The sequence below is a fragment of the Bufo gargarizans genome, chromosome 11 (assembly GCF_014858855.1).
Source record: "Bufo gargarizans isolate SCDJY-AF-19 chromosome 11, ASM1485885v1, whole genome shotgun sequence".
Lineage (NCBI taxonomy): Eukaryota > Metazoa > Chordata > Amphibia > Anura > Bufonidae > Bufo > Bufo gargarizans.
The window spans coordinates 91,283,544-91,302,302 of NC_058090.1; the positions used below are offsets into that span (position 1 = coordinate 91,283,544).

At 43.8% G+C, this 18,759-nt stretch overlaps 1 protein-coding gene across 3 annotated transcripts; it reads right to left on the bottom strand.

Annotated features, from left to right (window-relative positions):
- Nucleotides 1-10: 10 nt before the first annotated feature.
- Nucleotides 11-12,517, bottom strand: LOC122922145 (SLAM family member 9-like). Of its 3 annotated transcripts, XM_044272643.1 has the most exons (6): nucleotides 12,446-12,488; nucleotides 9,977-10,030; nucleotides 5,542-5,868; nucleotides 2,516-2,797; nucleotides 998-1,116; nucleotides 11-274 (listed from the first exon to the last, which is right to left on the bottom strand). In XM_044272643.1, the coding sequence occupies exons 3-6, from the start codon at nucleotides 5,810-5,812 to the stop codon at nucleotides 254-256; spliced, it is 693 nt and encodes a 230-aa protein (XP_044128578.1). In that variant the 5' UTR covers nucleotides 5,813-5,868; nucleotides 9,977-10,030; nucleotides 12,446-12,488; the 3' UTR covers nucleotides 11-253. The 3 variants fall into 3 exon arrangements, with proteins under 3 accessions (XP_044128578.1, XP_044128576.1, XP_044128577.1); XM_044272641.1 differs by lacking the exon at nucleotides 9,977-10,030 and having other exon boundaries at nucleotides 12,446-12,517; XM_044272642.1 differs by lacking the exon at nucleotides 9,977-10,030 and having other exon boundaries at nucleotides 994-1,116; nucleotides 12,446-12,517.
- Between the last annotated feature and the right edge of the window lie 6,242 nt (nucleotides 12,518-18,759).

Consider the following 18,759-nt stretch of genomic DNA (forward strand, 5'->3'; position numbering starts at 1 on the left):
TGTATAAGAGCATTGTTTGTTTTTTTTCGTTTCTTTTTTTCACTTTTCGTCCCAAAAATTTATTTTTTACATCCCATCTTGTGGCTCTCTGGCTGTTGCCTGCAGCTGTCCGGGCATACTGGGAGCTGTAGTTTCCCCGACAGGCAGATGAAAGATTTACACTATGTTGCCTGTAGAGGCATTATTTTCTATAAATGTCTATGTGCTGTCGTGTAATACTGGCGTAGGGGATGTTGGCTGCAGAGTCATTTCTCTATGTCCACAGTGTGTTAAGCTGTGAAAAAAAAGTAGAAAGAAAAATTAAAACTTAGCAATTTATTCTATATTCATAACTGCACTTTCTAGGACATGTCCCAATGGCAGCAACTGTAATTCAGACACGGCCATACTTTCTGCCGTACCCACTGACACCAATCGCCAAATGTCTCCCAATTATTCCAACTGTAATTCAAACACCGGCCCTCAGGGGAGGTCCTTTACCACTACACCAACTACAGCTAGGCTCCTGGTCACATGACCAGAGTAAGGCAGTACAAGAGGAACCTAGTTATTTCTACCTTTCTTACATTTTAAGAATCACTTCCATAAGAAGAGCATGCCAAGAGACTAAAAAGAAACACAATTCAGTGTAGGTACCTTTATCCCCATATAAAGAGCTTTTTTAGGGGAGCAAATAAGTATTCGAGTATCGTTACATGTTAAGCCCCACCTCCTTTTTTATATTGGAGGGCCTACAAAATAGTAGTAATGCTCCATTCTGAAAATTAGCATAAGCTACACCCTCTTGACATAGGAATCAATGGAGAGTCCCGGAAGCAACCATTCGCTGTCTGTATATATGGGGACATGATGACGTCTCGTACACATCAAGGACTTATCATGTGACTGCAGTGGCCAATAGAAGCCAACCACAGTGATATGGAGTGTCACCACAGTGGTCACGAGATGAGATCAAAGTGCCCCTTATGCAGAAAGTGGTAGGACACTACTTACCTACCTTTTCTTCCCTTATTATAGCAAGATATATAATTAACGGCACCAGGAACAGTACACATTGCGCTGGCTTGCTGATCAGAAGATAACAAAGAGAAATCGATCTCAAAGTGGATGACCTGTCTGTAAACAAGAACAGAGACATCATTGAGATGGGTTGTCATTAAAAAGCAAAAACTGTCCTGCTTAAAGATTACCCCACTCAGGAGCACCGGCCCCATAAAAAGTCACACTGCCTGGTAGGAATGATCCTGCTGATTAAACTGATACCTCTCTTGTGAAAATCGGTGGTGGCGTTCCTGAGAAAAAATACTTTTTTTATACAAAGGAAGGCTTCAGCGCATTAAGGGGCAGGGCCTAGCTCATTAGCGCTCCTCAGCTATCCAGTGTTGGCCACGCCCCTCACTGTATTGAAGACCTCACTGTAAAGAAAACATGTCATTTTTCTCAGGAACGCCACAACCGATTTTCACAAGACGGGTATCATTTTAATCAGTAGGGTCAGCCCTGTAACTTTTCAACTGAACCGTGGACGAAAAAACTATTTTTCATTTGGAGCAGGAGAGGTTGTTGGAGCAAAACCCCCTTCTTCTATAATTGTCGGGGTCCCAATTAAAGTGTCCTTATGAGCGCTCAGAGAGCTGACACAGACACACTGCTGAATCAGATTCTCTATAACACTACAGATAATCATAGCCAAATCTGGCCCACCACCATTGGGGTGAAAATCGAAACTAATAATTTGATTCGTTATTCATAAAAGGCAATACTTCCGCACTATACTAACAGAAATCTAATAATGAAAAAGTTTCTGCAGCATCTTATCTCAAAGTTGACATTCTTCAGCAGTACATCCGTAAACTCAGAAGGAACATAACTCTGATAAGGGAGCGAGGGAGCTGCTTACCTTGGCCTTGCAGCCAGGAACATTTCATCTATATACACAGAGACTCCCTACATCCTGCCAGCTGGCTCATTCATTTTCCACATATGCACAAGATGGAAGAAATACTCATACAAAATGGATTCTCATCCCTCACAACAAGGTCTACGTGTCCTGATGTGCTCAGTCTATAAGCACTAGGCTCACTTTGTGTATGAACAGAACAGTAGTTAAGTGCTGATACATCACTGAACAGCAGAGCTGACAATCGGGAGAGCCAGCGACCTACGCCTTCCCTCCCAGGATCCCACATGCCAGCTACAGGTTTGGCTCGGTGTATGCGCTCCCGTTCCTGTGCAGGTTACAGGCCACCTCCTGCTCTCTCCACCAAACTGCAGGCACTTCTTCATGGAGTATGAACTGCCTCATATGCTGGTCTGGTGAGTACACATTCTACATACTGTACATGGAAGCCATCTCTCTTTACCTTCTAGGAACGATGTATGTCTAGGAGGTACTTATACATGGACACTCTGGATGTGCGTCTATATGGATTATATCTATGTGTTTCTATACATTGCCCATCTGTGAGCTTAACCTAACCTTAATAATCCAGCCATTCTGAAGAGAATCTCTCACCTGTAAACATACACGTTTCTTGTACGTGGAAAGAGACATTCTTCTTGTCCACAGGGTTCTGGACTATGCACAGGATCTCCATGTCCTTGGCGTCGTTCTTCAGGGATATCTGGACTGTTCTTCCTTTATTATACTGCTGACAATCAGATTTCCTATCTCCGCATTGCCAGCTATAGGAGAAATCTAATGGGTTTGATGGGACAGAGCAATGAAGAGTAACACTGCATCTGTCTATGGCGTTCTCTTTCACCACAGTCCTTATACTTGGAAGTGGAACAGGCTCTGTAATGAGAGAACATATCAGGCTGTGTAAAGGGTTGATCCTGCTGATTAAAATGATACTTGTTTTGTGAACATCGGTGGTGGCGTTCCTGAGAAAAAAGACTTTTGTTATATTATATAAATGAAGTCTTCAGTGCACTGAGGGGCGTGGCCAGCACTGAGAAGCCAGGCCCCACCCCTCTGTGCACGGAAGCCCTCATTTGTATGAAGAGCAAAAGCGTTTTTTCTCGGGAACATCACAACCGATTTTCACAAGACAGATGTCATTTTAATCAGCAGAATCAACCTTACCAGGCATTGTGGCTGGTTTAACAGAGTTGTTTCTGCTGATAGATGCCCTTTAAATGCCCCCAATTGCTGAATTCCTGAATTAGGATTACATAATAAACTTAAAATAGTTTGATGCACCACAGATGGTGACATTAAATCAGGATCAATCCTACCAAGCGGTATGCCTGGTTTTATAAGGTTGATCCTTCTGACAGTTGCTCTTTAAATAACCTGAGATACTGTAAAGTCAATGTAAATAGATTGATATACTTTTGCATTTCATTTTCATCTATAACATCAGTGGTGTAAATACCACCGTCCTCCACAGTCAGATCAATTGCAGTCAATGTACATAGATCCTCAGACATTTGTAGCCGATCCCTGAACTTAGAAGGATATGTAATGTAATGTATGTACACCGTGACTCCACCAGCAGAATAGTGAGTGCAGCTCTGGAGTATAATACAGGATGTAACTCAGGATCAGTACAGGATAAGTAATGTATGTACACAGTGACTGCACCAGCAGAATAGTGAGTGCAGCTCTGGAGTATAATACAGGATGTAACTCAGGATCAGTACAGGATAAGTAATTTATGTACAAAGTGACTCCACTAGCAGAATAGTGAGTGCAGCTCTGGAGTATAATGCAGGATGTAACTCAGGATCAGTACAGGATAAGTAATGTATGTACATAGTGACTGCACCAGCAGAATAGTGAGTGCAGCTCTGGAGTATAATACAGGATGTAACTCAGGATCAGTACAGGATAAGTAATGTATGTACACAGTGACTGCACCAGCAGAATAGTGAGTGCAGCTCTGGAGTATAATACAGGATGTAACTGAGGATCAGTACAGGATAAGTAATGTATGTACACAGTGACTGCACCAGCAGAATAGTGAGTGCAGCTCTGGAGTATAATACAGGATGTAACTCAGGATCAGTACAGGATAAGTAATGTATGTACACAGTGACTCCACCAGCAGAATAGTGAGTGCAGCTCTGGAGTATAATAAAGGATGTAACTCAGGATCAGTACAGGATAAGTAATGTATGTACACAGTGACTGCACCAGCAGAATAGTGAGTGCAGCTCTGGAGTATAATACAGGATGTAACTCAGGATCAGTACAGGATAAGTAATGTATGTACACAGTGACTGCACCAGCAGAATAGTGAGTGCAGCTCTGGAGTATAATACAGGATGTAACTGAGGATCAGTACAGGATAAGTAATGTATGTACACAGTGACTGCACCAGCAGAATAGTGAGTGCAGCTCTGGAGTATAATACAGGATATAACTCAGGATCAGTACAGGATAAGTAAAGTATGTACACAGTGACTCCACCAGCAGAATAGTGAGTACAGCTCTGGAGTATAATAAAGGATGTAACTCAGGATCAGTACAGGATAAGTAATGTATGTACACAGTGACTGCACCAGCAGAATAGTGAGTGCAGCTCTGGAGTATAATACAGGATGTAACTCAGGATCAGTACAGGATAAGTAATGTATGTACACAGTGACTGCACCAGCAGAATAGTGAGTGCAGCTCTGGAGTATAATAAAGGATGTAACTCAGGATCAGTACAGGGTAATGTTATGTATGAATGTAAAGCTATGTTTTGGGTTTTGTTTGTCCAAGATTAAAAAAATCCCTTTAAGTGGTGGTAAAGATCATCCATACAATGTCTAGTTAGTAAAATAAAGGGAAGATGCAATAGGTCGGAGGATGCTATATGGAGCTGTAATCCAATCAGTGTTGCTACAAGTGTACTGCCATACTGCACACATATTATAGCACATAGTACGGTGTCACATCACTGCTGATTAGAGGACAATCTCTTAGGACAGCTGATGGTTTCTGGTTTCCTGCATTTCAGTGGCAGGCAGCAATGTCATTTCACATGTAGTTGGCTCCCCCTGGTGGTCACTGCAGACCTCTTCACCTCTGTCACCTGCATCTGCACCATTGTTTGGTAGCGGTATGGAGACATTTTTCTGGTTCCCGTTCTAGTTAAGATCTGGATGTCCTTGAGGTCTTTCTTCAATAACATCTGCATGGAGCCATTTTCAGTTTACTAAATGATCCCAATCCAGGAGCTACCTAGTTAAAGAGAACCCACTGGTAGGGTTGATCCTGCTGATCAGAACCCATACCTGTCTTGTGAAAATCTGCTGTTCCCCAGCATAAAAGCCTTTTATTCTTTATGCAAATTAGGGCTTCGGTGCCCTGAGGGGCGTGGCCAGCACTTAGGAACTGAGGTGCACAGAGAGGCTAGGACACACCCTCAGTGCACCGAATCCTTCATTTACATAAAAAATTTAATCTTTTTATTTCTGAGGAACGGCAGAGCTGATTTTCACAAGACGAGTATCATTTAAATCAGCAGGATCAGTACTACCAGGTGATAGGGCTGGTTTAATAGGGTTGATCCTGGGATACTATAAAGTCAACGTGAATATACGTACCATAGACGGTGACATTAAATGAATAAGATTCTCGTACTCCTTTTACATCTAAAACATCAATGGTGTACATCCCACCATCTTCGATGGTCAGATCCACGATGGTCAATGTGTGTAGGTTCTCAGACGGTTGTAGCCGATCCCTGAACTTAGAGGCATATACATAATATGGTTTCTCAGTGGTGTCCAGTATGGTGACTTGTTCATTGATCTTATCAAACTTCCAGGTAATTGATCTAATTGCTCCGTTCTTCTGGGAAGGAGAATAGGACATCCTGAGTGATCCGTGCAGTAGAACGTTCTTGTGGACCTGGATGTTGGCTTCACCTCCTGCAGACACAGGAGAAACCGTCACATTTACTGGGGTTGTCTGACTTTATCCTAAGAATGAATGATCGTATAATAAGAATAATTATATAGCGGAGTTCAGCCCCAGCGTGAGATGGTGGTGGCAGCACAAGAGGAGCCGTGGTCAAGAAAAGGCAGAGGCGTCCCTACCGTGGTAAGCAGACATGTTATACGTACACACCTTTCTGTCCCTGGACTGCGCGATTCTTCTTCTGCCAGTGTCATGAAGGTCTGTCAGTTAGGGCGATCAGTGGCGGATGAGGTTTCGGCTCAGTGATTTGAGTTAGGGGTCATTCACACAACCATATATTTTTCAGTTTCTGTTCCTTTTTTTTTTTTGGGGCGGGCCGTATGCAGAACGTCATTTTAATGGGTCCACAAAAAAATACGGAATGTACTCCATGAGCATTCCGATTCCGTATGTCCGTATTTCCGTTCCGCAACATTTTGAGTCTTGTCCTATTATTCTCCGCATTACGGACAAGGATAGGACTGTTCTATTAGGGGCCGGCTGTTCCGTTCCGCAAAATACGGAATGCACACGGACGTCATCCGTATTTTTTGCGGACTGCAAAATACATACAGTCGTGTGAATAACCCCTTTGCGGAGCAGAAAGTGTAAATCCTAAAATATTTTTATGGGATCCTACTGGAATTCGTCTGCTTTCTGGCAGAAATGAATAGGTAATGGTGGTCGCGCTGCCCAGTACATGGAGGCACGTCCACTCGGATTTCCAAGCTCTTCACAATGCATCCACACAATAAAATTCAGGGGTCGATGCACCGGAGGACATCCAAACCGCTGAAATGAAAATTTGGCGCAAAATAGTGAAGTTCCACGAGGATAAAATTCCCAAGGATTTTTATTATACTCGCAAGAGAGTGAATTATAAAAGCAGGAAACCAAATGGTAGTTCCTAGTGTAGCACCCGACCTAGGTTTCGCCAGTCAGCTTCGTCAGGGGTTTTGCTACAGTGAGCGGGGCCCGGTGTAATAGAATACAGTGACTGCACCGGGCCCGGCTGCCATTACGAAACAAGATGCCGACCCCCACCCCCTGTATTGGAGGTCATTCACCATTTTACCCAAGGACACTGTTATGGGGGGGGGGATCTGTATATATAAAATGCTATATATATGTCATCCACAGATCCCCCCATAACAGTGCCATCCACAGATCCCCCCATAACAGTGTCATCCACAGATCCCCCCATAACAGTGCCATCCACAGATCCCCCATAACGGTGTCATCCACAGATCCCGTATAAGGCCTCTTTCACACGGGCGTCATGTTTTTTGCCCGGATAAGAGCCTGGTGCGTTGCGGGAAAATGCGCAATTTTTCCGCGCGAGTGCAAAACATTGTCATGCGTTTTGCACTCACGTGAGAAAAATCGCGCATGTTTGGTACCCAAACCCGAACTTCTTCACAGAAGTTCAGGCTTGGGATTGATGTTCTGAAGATTGTATTATTTTCCCTTATAACATGGTTATAAGGGAAAATAATAGCATTCTGACTACAGAATACATAGTATAATAGTGCTGGAAGGGTTAAAAAAATAAAAAAGTTAACTCACCTTATCCTCTTGTTCGCGTAGTTCGTTCCCGGTCTGTTCTTTGCTAGCTGTGGGCTTGGGCTAAAGGACCTTTGATGACGTCAGATCACATGCTCCAATCACATGGTCCATCACCGTGGTGATGGAGCATTTGATCTGATGTCATCAAAGGTCCTTTAGCCCAAGCCCACAGCTAGCAAAGAACAGACCGGGAACGAACTACGCGAACAAGAGGATAAGGTGAGTTAACTTTTTTATTTTTTTAACCCTTCCAGCACTATTATACTATGTATTCTGTAGTCAGAATGCTATTATTTTCCCTTATAGCCATGTTATAAGGGAAAATAATACAGTGAATAGACTGTCAACTAGAATCCATGCGTGAAAATCGCACCGCATCCGCACTTGCTTGCGGATGCTTGCGATTTTCACGCAACCCCATTCACTTCTATGGGGCCTGCGTTGCGTGGATTATCGCACCGCAACGCACAAAGAGGAGCATGCTGCGATTTTCACGCAACGCACAAGTGATGCGTGAAAATCACCGCTCATGTGAACAGCCCCATAGAAATAAATGGGTCAGGATTCAGTGCGGGTGCAATGCGTTCAACTCACGCATCGCACCCGCGCGGAATACTCGCTCATGTGAAAGGGGCCTAACAGTGTCATCCGCAGATCCCCCATAACAGTGTGTCCTCCACAAATCTCCCCATAACAGTGTGTCCTCCACAGATCCCCCATAACAGTGTCCTCCACAGATCCCCCATAACAGTGTCCTCCACAGATCCCCCATAACAGTGTCCTCCACAGATCCCCCATAACAGTGTGTCCTCCACAAATCCCCCCCATAACAGTGTGTCCTCCACAGATCCCCCATAACAGTGTCCTCCACAGATCCCCCATAACAGTGTGTCCTCCACAGATCCCCCATAACAGTGTGTCCTCCCCAGATCCCGTATAACAGTGTATCCTCCACAGATCCCCCATAACAGTGTATCCTCCACAGATCCCCCATAACAGTGTCATCCACAGATCCCGTTTAACAGTGTATCCTCCACAGATCCCCCATAACAGTGTATCCTCCACAGATCCCCCATAACAGTGTATCCTCCACAGATCCCCCATAACAGTGTGTCCTCCACAGATCCCCCCATAACAGTGTGTCATCCACAGATCCCCCATAACAGTGTGTCATCTACAGATCCCCCATAACAGTGTGCCAACCACAGATCCCCCATAACAGTGTGCCATCCACAGATCCCCCATAACAGTGTGCCATCCACAGATCCCCCATAACAGTGTGCCATCCACAGATCCCCCATAACAGTGTGTCCTCCACAGATCCACCATAACAGTGTGTCCTCCACAGATCCCCCATAACAGTGTGTCCTCCACAGATCCCCCATAACAGTGTGTCCTCCACAGATCCCCCATAACAGTGTGTCCTCCACAGATCCCCTATAACAGTGTGTCCTCCACAGATCCCCCATAAGTGTCCTCCACAGATCCCCCATAAGTGTCCTCCACAGATCCCCCATAACAGTGTCCTCCACAGATCCCCCATAACAGTGTGTCCTCCACAGATCCCCCATAACAGTGTGTCCTCCACAGATCCCCCATAACAGTGTGTCCTCCACAGATCCCCCATAACAGTGTGTCCTCCACAGATCCCCCATAACAGTGTGTCCTCCACAGATCCCCCATAACAGTGTGTCCTCCACAGATCCCCCATAACAGTGTGTCCTCCACAGATCCCCCATAACAGTGTGTCCTCCACAGATCCCCCCATAACAGTGTGTCCTCCACAGATCCCCCATAACAGTGTGTCCTCCACAGATCCCCCATAACAGTGTGTCCTCCACAGATCCCCCATAACAGTGTGTCCTCCACAGATCCCCCATAACAGTGTGTCCTCCACAGATCCCCCATAACAGTGTGTCCTCCACAGATCCCCCATAACAGTGTGTCCTCCACAGATCCCCCCATAACAGTGTGTCCTCCACAGATCCCCCCATAACAGTGTGTCCTCCACAGATCCCCCATAACAGTGTGTCCTCCACAGATCCCCCATAACAGTTTGTCCTCCACAGATCCCCTATAACAGTGTGTCCTCCCCAGATCCCCCATAACAGTGCCATCCACAGACCACCATTAGTTCAAAACCCAACCAAAGCACACCTTTTGGCTCAAAATATTTTTTGCTTATTTTCCTCCTCTAAAACCTAGGTGTGTCTTATAGGGCGAAAAATATGGTAGTTATTTATACTGCACAGTACATATCATTAAAAAGATAAAAAACTATTTCTGATTTTCTTTCCCCCTTGCAAAAAAATAAAAAAATTAAATTGAATTAAAGGTTAATCAATAAAAGATATGTACCCCCACATTGTGGCACTAATAAAGTAAGCCTAGCAGAGCTATGTGCGTGGGAAAATAAACATGGTTATTAGGGAAAATAATAGCATTATTAATACAGAATGCTAAGTAAATTAGAGATCGAGGGGCTAAAAAAATAAATACATTTATTAAACTTACCTCATCCACTTGTTCGCACAGTCCGGCTTGTCTTCTTTCTTCTTCTTTGATGACCTGGGAGGAAAAGGACCTTTGGTGACGTCACTGCGCTCATCACATGGTCCGTCACCATGGTAAGTTTAATTATTTTTTTATCTAACCCCTCCATTCCTAATTTACTATGCAGTCTGTATTCAGAATGCTATTATTTTCCCTTATAACCATGTTATAAGGGAAAATAATAATGATCTGGTCCACATCCCGATCGTCTCCTAGCAACCATGCGTGAAAATCGCACCGCATCCGCACTTGCTTGCCCTATTCACTTCTATGGGGCCTGCGTTGCGTGAAAAACGCACAATATAGATCATGCTGCGATTTTCACGCAACGCACAAGTGATGCGTGAAAATCACCGCTCATGTGCACAGCCCCATAGAAATGAATGGGTCCGAATTCAGTGCGGGTGCAATGCGTTCACCTCACGCATTGCACCCGCGCAGAAAACTCATCCGTGTGAAAGAGGCCTAACAGTCTCTCAGTATTCATTAACCCTTTCCACAGAGCCATGTAAATACAGTTATAATGAAACAGGATATACACTCACCTAAAGAATTATTAGGAACACCATACTAATACGGTGTTGGACCCCCTTTTGCCTTCAGAACTGCCTTAATTCTACGTGGCATTGATTCCACAAGGCGCTGATAGCATTCTTTAGAAATGTTGGCCCATATTGATAGGATAGCATCTTGCAGTTGATGGAGATTTGAGGGATGCACATCCAGGGCACGAAGCTCCCGTTCCACCACATCCCAAACATGCTCTATTGGGTTGAGATCTGGGGACTGTGGGGCCATTTTAGTGCAGTGAACTCATTGCCATGTTCAAGAAACCATTTTTCCAGTCTTCAACAGTCCAATTTTGGCGAGCTCGTGCAAATTGTAGCCTCTTTTTCTTATTTGTAGTGGAGATGAGTTGTACCCGGTGGGGTCTTCTGCTGTTGTAGCCCATCCACCTCAAGGTTGTGTGTGTTGTGGCTTCACAAATGCTTTGCTGCATACCTCGGTTGTAACGAGTGGTTATTTCAGTCAACGTTGCTCTTCTATCAGCTTGAATCAGTCGGACCATTCTCCTCTGACCTCAAGCATCAACAAGGCATTTTCGGCCACAGGACTGACACATACTGGATGTTTTTCCCTTTTCACACCATTCTTTGTAAACCCTAGAAATGGTTGTGCATGAAAATCCCAGTAACTGAGCAGATTGTAAAAATACTCAGACCGGCCCGTCTGGCACCAACAACCATGCCACTCTCAACATTGCTTAAATCACCTTTCTTTCCCATTCTGACATTCAGGTTGGAGTTCAGGAGATTGTGGTAACAAGGCATGATGGATACATGTTCTCATTCTGTTTACGCCAAATTCGGACTCTACCATTTGAATATCTCAGCAGAAATCGAGACTCATCAGACCAGGCAACATTTTTCCAGTCTTCAACAGTCCAATTTTGGTGAGCTCGTGCAAATTGTAGCCTCTTTTTCCTATTTGTAGTGGAGATGAGTGGTACCCGGTGGGGTCTTCTGCTGTTGTAGCCCACTTTCTTTCCCATTCTGACATTCAGTTTGGAGTTCAGGAGATTGTCTTGACCAGGACCACAACCCTACATGCATTGAAGCAACTGCCATGTGATTGGTTGACTAGATAATCGCATTAATGAGAAATAGAACAGGTGTTCCTAATAATTCTTTAGGTGAGTGTATATCACAACATAAAAAATGCAGGAACACAGTATTAAACAGTATAAGTTAACCCTTTCAAGAGATATAGGCAAATGTCCACAAACGTCCAAATGTCAAAGTACTCCCTGCTCTAGGGCACTACATAAACCAATAAAGTGTCCTCCTGAATCCTTGACTGCTAACCCTTCCCTTTTGCTCTTGATGGACCGCTCCAGTGGTCTCCTGCATAATACTATGTCTTAACTAGTAGGATACCACCGAGCCATTAATCAAGAGCAGAGAAGGGTTGGGGAGCGTCTGCAGCCAAGAAGCCAAGACTTTCCCCCTTAATGATGTCTTTGAATCCTAATGAGGCATGTGGGTAGGGATTGTCCAGATAGGACAATATTTTACATTCTAAAAATATTGATAGACCTCAAATTATTATAGATCAGCCAAAATCAGAGTTCATAGCCCAACACTTTCAAATAAAAGACCTTGTGAAGCCCAAATAATGTCTCACACATTGACCCACCAGCCCCAACCATGTATTATAGATGATGGGATACGTCCCATCAGTGTAAGTTGGAGATAAGGACTTCTGTGTTAAGTGGAAGGGGCACATTGCTCAGTAGTGCGGCAAGGGCAAGACCCTTTAGTCTGTTCATTTCTGAAGGTCTCTTACTTAGTCTCAGATATGTCAACCATCTCTCTGCACCCATAAGCAGCCCCCATAGGTTTCATTATAATAAAATAAAGCAAGACCCACCTAACACGAGCAGGATCACAGCTGTAAGAGAAGCATACAGGCGTCTTGTGGGTTCTTGCAGCTTCATCTTGAGAGAGGTAATGATCGATGTGGTGGAGATGGAGGAAAAACAGTACATGAGAAACATGAACATTGCAAGGGAAATGATGTAGCAACCACGCAACTTTTTGGGAGGGGTACAACATAATTTGCAAAACAACACATGCTTTTTGTTTGCCTTGTACAATTCACCTAACACAAGCAGGATTACAGCAGTAAGGTGTTTTCTTGCAGCTCCATCTTGAAGAAGATTATATTTGCTGTGTTGGAGATTGAGGAAATATAGGTGCATCTTAATAAATTAGAATATACCGTATTTTTCGCTTTATAAGACGCACTTTCCCCCCCAAAAGTGGGGAGAAAATGTCCATGCGTCTTATAAAACAAAAACTAGTGAGCGCTTCCAGGTCTGGGGGTACTAATGGGCTAATCTGAGGTCTGGGGGTACTGATGGGCTAATCTGAGGTCTGGGGGTACTGATGGGCTAATCTGAGGTTTGGGGGGTACTGATGGGCTAATCTGAGGTCTGGGGGTACTGATGGGCTAATCTGAGGTCTGGGGGTACTGATGGGCTAATCTGAGGTCTGGGGGTACTGATGGGCTAATCTGAGGTCTGGGGGTACTGATGGGCTAATCTCAGGTCTGGGGGTACTGATGGGCTAATCTCAGGTCTGGGGGTACTGATGGGCTAATCTCAGGTCTGGGGGTACTGATGGGCTAATCTCAGGTCTGGGGGTACTGATGGGCTAATCTCAGGTCTGGGGGTACTGATGGGCTAATATCAGGTCTGATTGGAGGTACTGATTGGCTAATCTGAGGTCTTATAAGGCTCTGAGTGGGCTGATATGAGGTCTGATGAAAAAAACAACCTTATTTTTCTACTATAAAATCTGGGATGCGTCTTATCATCGAGTGCGTCTTATAAGGTGAAAAATACGGTAATCGGAAAGTAAATTTATTTCATAGATTCATTATGCACAGAGTGATGTATTTTAAGTCTTTATTTCTTTTAATGTTGATGGTTATGGCTTACAGCTAATGAAAAACCAAGAGACAGGATCTCTGAAAATTAGAATATTATGTATAACCAACTCAAAAACTTATTTTTAATACAGAAATGTTGGCCTACTGAAAAGTATGTACAAAATATACACTCAATACTTGGTCTGGGCTCCTCCGGTATGAATCGCTGCAACAATGCGGCATTGCATGGAAGCTACCAGGCTGTGACACTGCTGAGGTGTTATGGAAGTCCAGGTTACTTTGATAGTGGCCTTCAGCTCGTCTACATTGTTGGGCTTGGTGTCTGTCATAGATTCCCTATGGGGTTTAGGTCAGGTCAGTTTTCTGGCCAATCAAGCACAGTGATGCCATGTATATTACACCAGGTACTTCTGGAAGGGTGGGCAGGTGCCAAGTCCTGCTGGAAATTGAGCATCTTTATAAAGCATGAAGTGCTCCAAAATTTCCTGGTAGACGGCTGCACTTACTTTGGGCTTGATATAACACAGTGGGACCAACACCAGCAGATGACATGGCTCTCCAAACCACCACTGACTGTGGAAACTTCACACTGGACCTAGAACAACTTGGATTGTGTGCCTCTTCACTTTTCCTCCAGACTCTGGGATGTTGATTTCCAAATGAAATGCAAAATTTACTTTCATCTGAAAACAGGACTTTGGACCACTGAGCAACAGTCCAGTCTTTCTGCTCCTTAGCCCAGGTAAGACGCTTCTGATGTTGTCTCTGGGTCATGAGTGGCTTGACACAAGGAATGCGACAGTTGTAGCCCATGTCCTGGATACGTCTGTGTATGGTGGCTCTTGAAACTGACTCCAACCACAGTCCACTTCTTGTAAATCTCCCCCAAATTCTTGAATGCCCTTTTCTTGACAATCCTCTCAGGGTTATGCTTATCCCTGTTGCTTGTACACCTTTTTCTACCACACTTTTTCTTTCCAACTTTTAATATGCTTGGATACAGCACTTTGTGAACAGCCAGCTTCTTTAGCAATGACCTTTTGTGGCTACCTCTCCTTGTGCAGAGTGTCAATGACTGTCTTCAGGACAACTGCCAAGTCATTAGTCTTCCCCATGATTGTGTAGCCTACTGAACTAGACTGAAAGACTATTTAAAGGCTGAGGAAAGCTTTGTGTTGATTAGCTGATTAGAATGTGACACCATGGGTCTACAATACTGAACTTTTTTATGATATTCTGATTTTCTGAGATACTGACTTTTGGGTTTTCATTAGCTACAGTATACGCCATCAATAATCATCAAATAGAGTACTGTGTGTATGGAATCTATATAATACGAGTTTCACTTTTTGAATTGAACTAGTGAAATTAACTTTTCACGCTTTTCATGCAGTACATGAGAGACATGGACATTGTAAGGGAAACGATGTAGCAACCATGCAACTTTTTTGGAGGGGTAGGACATCTTTTACAAAACATAACCAAAACATGTTTTTTTTTGGTCATGTACCAACATTTTTAACTCTTTTCTGTTTTTGATTTGGAGGTCCCTATGTTGCTCCACCCACTTACTACTCCTACTATAATTTTATGAATAAATGTACAATTGGATGTTCTCTTTTTGTTGTGTATGTGCACTGTGTATCACTGTCCAATCAGTGCTGGTGTGACTCCTTCCCCCTTCACCCAGCTGGACCTTTCTTCATACTTATCAACGTTTCGGTTGATAAAAACGAGATGTCGAAAACCTTGCTCCCTCGGAATGCCTACCTCCTACAGGAAACACCCATTATCATTACCCCCATCTGTATTCAGCCTGGGGCAGCCCGCATTTTCTAGGATGGTCTGTGAAAACCAGGGACGGTCCCTGCCAATTCAGGACAGTTGGCAACTATATTTCTTTAGAAACTTGTAGAAGGAATATTAGAAGAACAGTACATTTTTCAAAGGAAAAATACTTGTGAATTATTACATGGGGAATGTGAGTAGTCACTAAATAAACATGTCTGGAGAGGTGACAGATCTTCTTTAAAAATAATCCATAAATAATTCTTCAAGAACTTGGTCCTGATCATCATGAAGTCCTCTTCAATCATTTAGTAAGATAATTGCTTCCACCTAGTGGACTGGAGTGGAAATACACCCTTACCCTTGTGATCTATAAGTAGAACACAATTTCCTTCCTCTAGTAGAGTGGAATTGAGGGTTTTCCAGGCTTCAGAAAAATACACTTGTATATGTGTTAACATATACACCCCTTGAATTGATGACATCACATTGAGACAACATGTCATCACCAGCACAAGTCATCTAAAACCAATAGTTAATGATTGCCATTGTGTCTTAACCTAGAGAAGACATTTATTAAGACTGGAGTTCCATATGCTGAAGGCATGCTAAAAAGCACTGTGAGTGGCATAAATACCCCAAAAATATTGGGTATTTAATATTTAGGAGCCCCAGGGTTTCCTAGATATCGGTACTCTCCCTCACTGATGTCAACTACAAGATGTCATATCATATCATATCTCCTGTGGTTTCCATCATACGTTTTAGACTTGAGCAGTGGTTTCCTATGTCTACCGTGTGGTCACCAGCTGTGATACACACATAGCTTTCTTATTATTCCGGATGAGGTGAAGAGCGAAGACATCTCCACGTGTAATTCTCAGAACTGTACTGTCGAAATGTTCATCGGAACAAATCTACAAATTTAATCTGCTCCAGACGAATGACCACAGGCTCAAGACTTTCTGCAAAATTATGTGTGACCTACACCACTCCTATTAAGCCTACATCGAAGAACCTGACTCAAATTGTGACACTTCAACCACTGGCCAGCTGGTCTATGTCTGCTTACCATGACCAGATACCACCAGGAGCCTGGCTGGTCACTTGTGGCAGCTTTTGGCCAGTCAGCACCCCAAACTACCCTAGCTTTTACCCCTTTAAGGACTAATTTGGGCCTCAAGATCCAAGCTATTTTGATTGATTGGAGTATTTACAGTGTTAACAAGCTGGCTCATCAGTGCCCGTAGGTGCCTTGGGCATCTATGTAACTCCATATTTGAACAATGAATTCAGGGAGACAATGTAGAGTGCCTATAAATTTGCTAATTAAGTGCTCCTGTAGTCAATTCATTGTATGCCTTGGAGTAGTTTGAAGGGCTGTACCAGTTTTCAGTTTTTACCATTGGACGTGTTTCTTATTGCCTACTGAACTGCATGCAAGTGGCCCTCTAGTGCTTGTGTCATCTCCTCCACGAGGTTCTTTATTCCCAATGTCCACCAAATATCTCCTGAGCCCTCCACCAAAAATTAGGATAAAACAGCCATGGTATTACTAATCCTCTCAAGCCACCTTAGCGTATCCCTGTATGTTAAAGCATACCTACACTTTCTGATGGCTTTTCCAAATAAGCTGCTGTGAGTGTACATGAGGAATATCACTATTTATGACCATTATGTGACCGGTACTTTAGTTAAATCTTGTAGATACTTATGTGAAGAACAAACAAGAGGAGAACAAAGAAGGAGGGCTTGTGAGGATCAGAGATTATCTGTGGAGATTTATCTGAAAAGCAGGTAAGAGAAATAAGGAGAGAGTATCTTGAACTGAATTCGCTGGGCAATAGGAAGCCATTAAAGGGATTGGCAGAGGGGAGAGGCAGAAGGGAAACGAGAGAAGAGGTGGATTAACCCAGCAGCGTAGTTGAGGATATATTGGAGGGGAGTGAGAGTGCTAGATGGGAGGACACACAGGAGAATGTTACAGTAGTCGAGGTGGGAGATGATGAGGGCAAGCAATAGCATATTATTTGACTTCGGGGTAAGCTGAGTCGAAAGCGGGAGGTGAAGGTAAGGGTTTGGGATATGGTTTGAAGACTTGGAAGACTGGAGAAAGCACTGTGCTGTTGACTGTGGAAGGTCTGGAAGGGGTGCTAAGTGACATGGTGAAAAGATGATGAATTCAGGATTCTGGAGAGCAGAGAAGTGACACCTGAGTGTTATCAGCAAAGAGTTGGTATGGGAAGTCTTGGGAATTGATGAGCTGTCCCAGGCCAAATGTATAAATACAGAAAAGTAGGGGACCCAGAAAAGCAACAGAGAGATGAGGAGATCTGGAGATTAAGGTTCCTTTACAGGGGACAATTTAGCAGGCAATTTTCGAAAAGGAATCGTTCCTTCCCTACAATTGCCTGCTATTTCCCCCACAGTATGAAGCGGAGCGATCACTAATTCCATCTCTCGTCCCCATACATAATCATTGATTGCCAGCAGCTCGATCTGCTGCTGGCAAACAATGATTTAGGTGTTCATTGGGAAATCGGCAGCCAGATCTGGCCGATTCCCACCCTGTGTAAAGGGGCCTTTAGGTGGAGAGCGTTTCCTAAGTGATGGTGGTAAATAGATTATGTGGGAAGAGCACCAAGTAGTTGTGTTGGTGGGTTGTAGGTACTGTTGGTTGAAGGAGTTTGCAAATTTTATGTTTCAAATATGAGGCAAAGTTTTCGGCTGAGATGAGGGTGTAGAAGGGAGGAGGGAGTATCGGGGGACAGAGAAGAGAGTTAAAGATGTTAAACAATTGTTTGCTGTTGTAGGAAAGAGACAGAGACACTGCAGAAGAGGACTACTAAGGACAGAGCAGTCTAGTTGTGTCGTTGGAGATACTCCAAAACAGTTGATTGGCAGAGATGCAGAGCCCTCAGCCAAGGGTCCATTCACACGTCCATAGAATGGGTCCGTATCTGTTCCGCAAATTTGCGGAAGGGGTGCGGACCCATTCATTCGCTATGGGGCAGGAATGGATGCGGACAGCATACAGTGTGCTCTCTGCATTAGCATTTCCGGAGTGCGCCCCCGAACTTCCGGTCCGCGGCTCCGGAAAAAAATAAAATCTGTCCTATTCTTGTTCGCAATTGCAGACAAGAATAGACAGTTCTATGGGGCTGCCGGCCGGGTGTATTGCGGATCCGTAATTTTTCGGACCCGCAATACACTACGGACGTGTGAATGGACCCTAATCAAGTCTGTCCGGGATTACAGGAAGAGACAGAAGGATTTGAGCAAGATGTCATCCACAGAACACCTGTGATTTGTTCTCCAGGATGTTTTGAACAAACTCCCTGCAAGGTTCCTTCAAATCTGTGTGGAAGTATACCTGGAGGAACTGATGCTGCTTTGAAGGCAAAGGTTGGTGACATCAAAGGTTTGACTTAGATTTTAATTGTGTTCAATGACTTTGCAATTTTGTTCATTTAATAAAAAGTAAATTATTAAGGCTAGTTTCA

Bases quoted from the DNA above. Each gene is read 5' to 3' on its own strand.
- LOC122922145 (XM_044272641.1), bottom strand. From the start codon at position 12,512: ATGAAGCTGCAAGAACCCACAAGACGCCTGTATGCTTCTCTTACAGCT. The intron at 5,869-12,445 runs GTGGGTCTTGCT...CTGTGTCTGCAG, and splicing joins TGTGATCCTGCTCGTGTTAG to GAGGTGAAGCCAACATCCAG. The intron at 1,117-2,515 runs GTGAGAGATTCT...TCTTGTTTACAG, and splicing joins AGAAACGTGTATGTTTACAG to ACAGGTCATCCACTTTGAGA.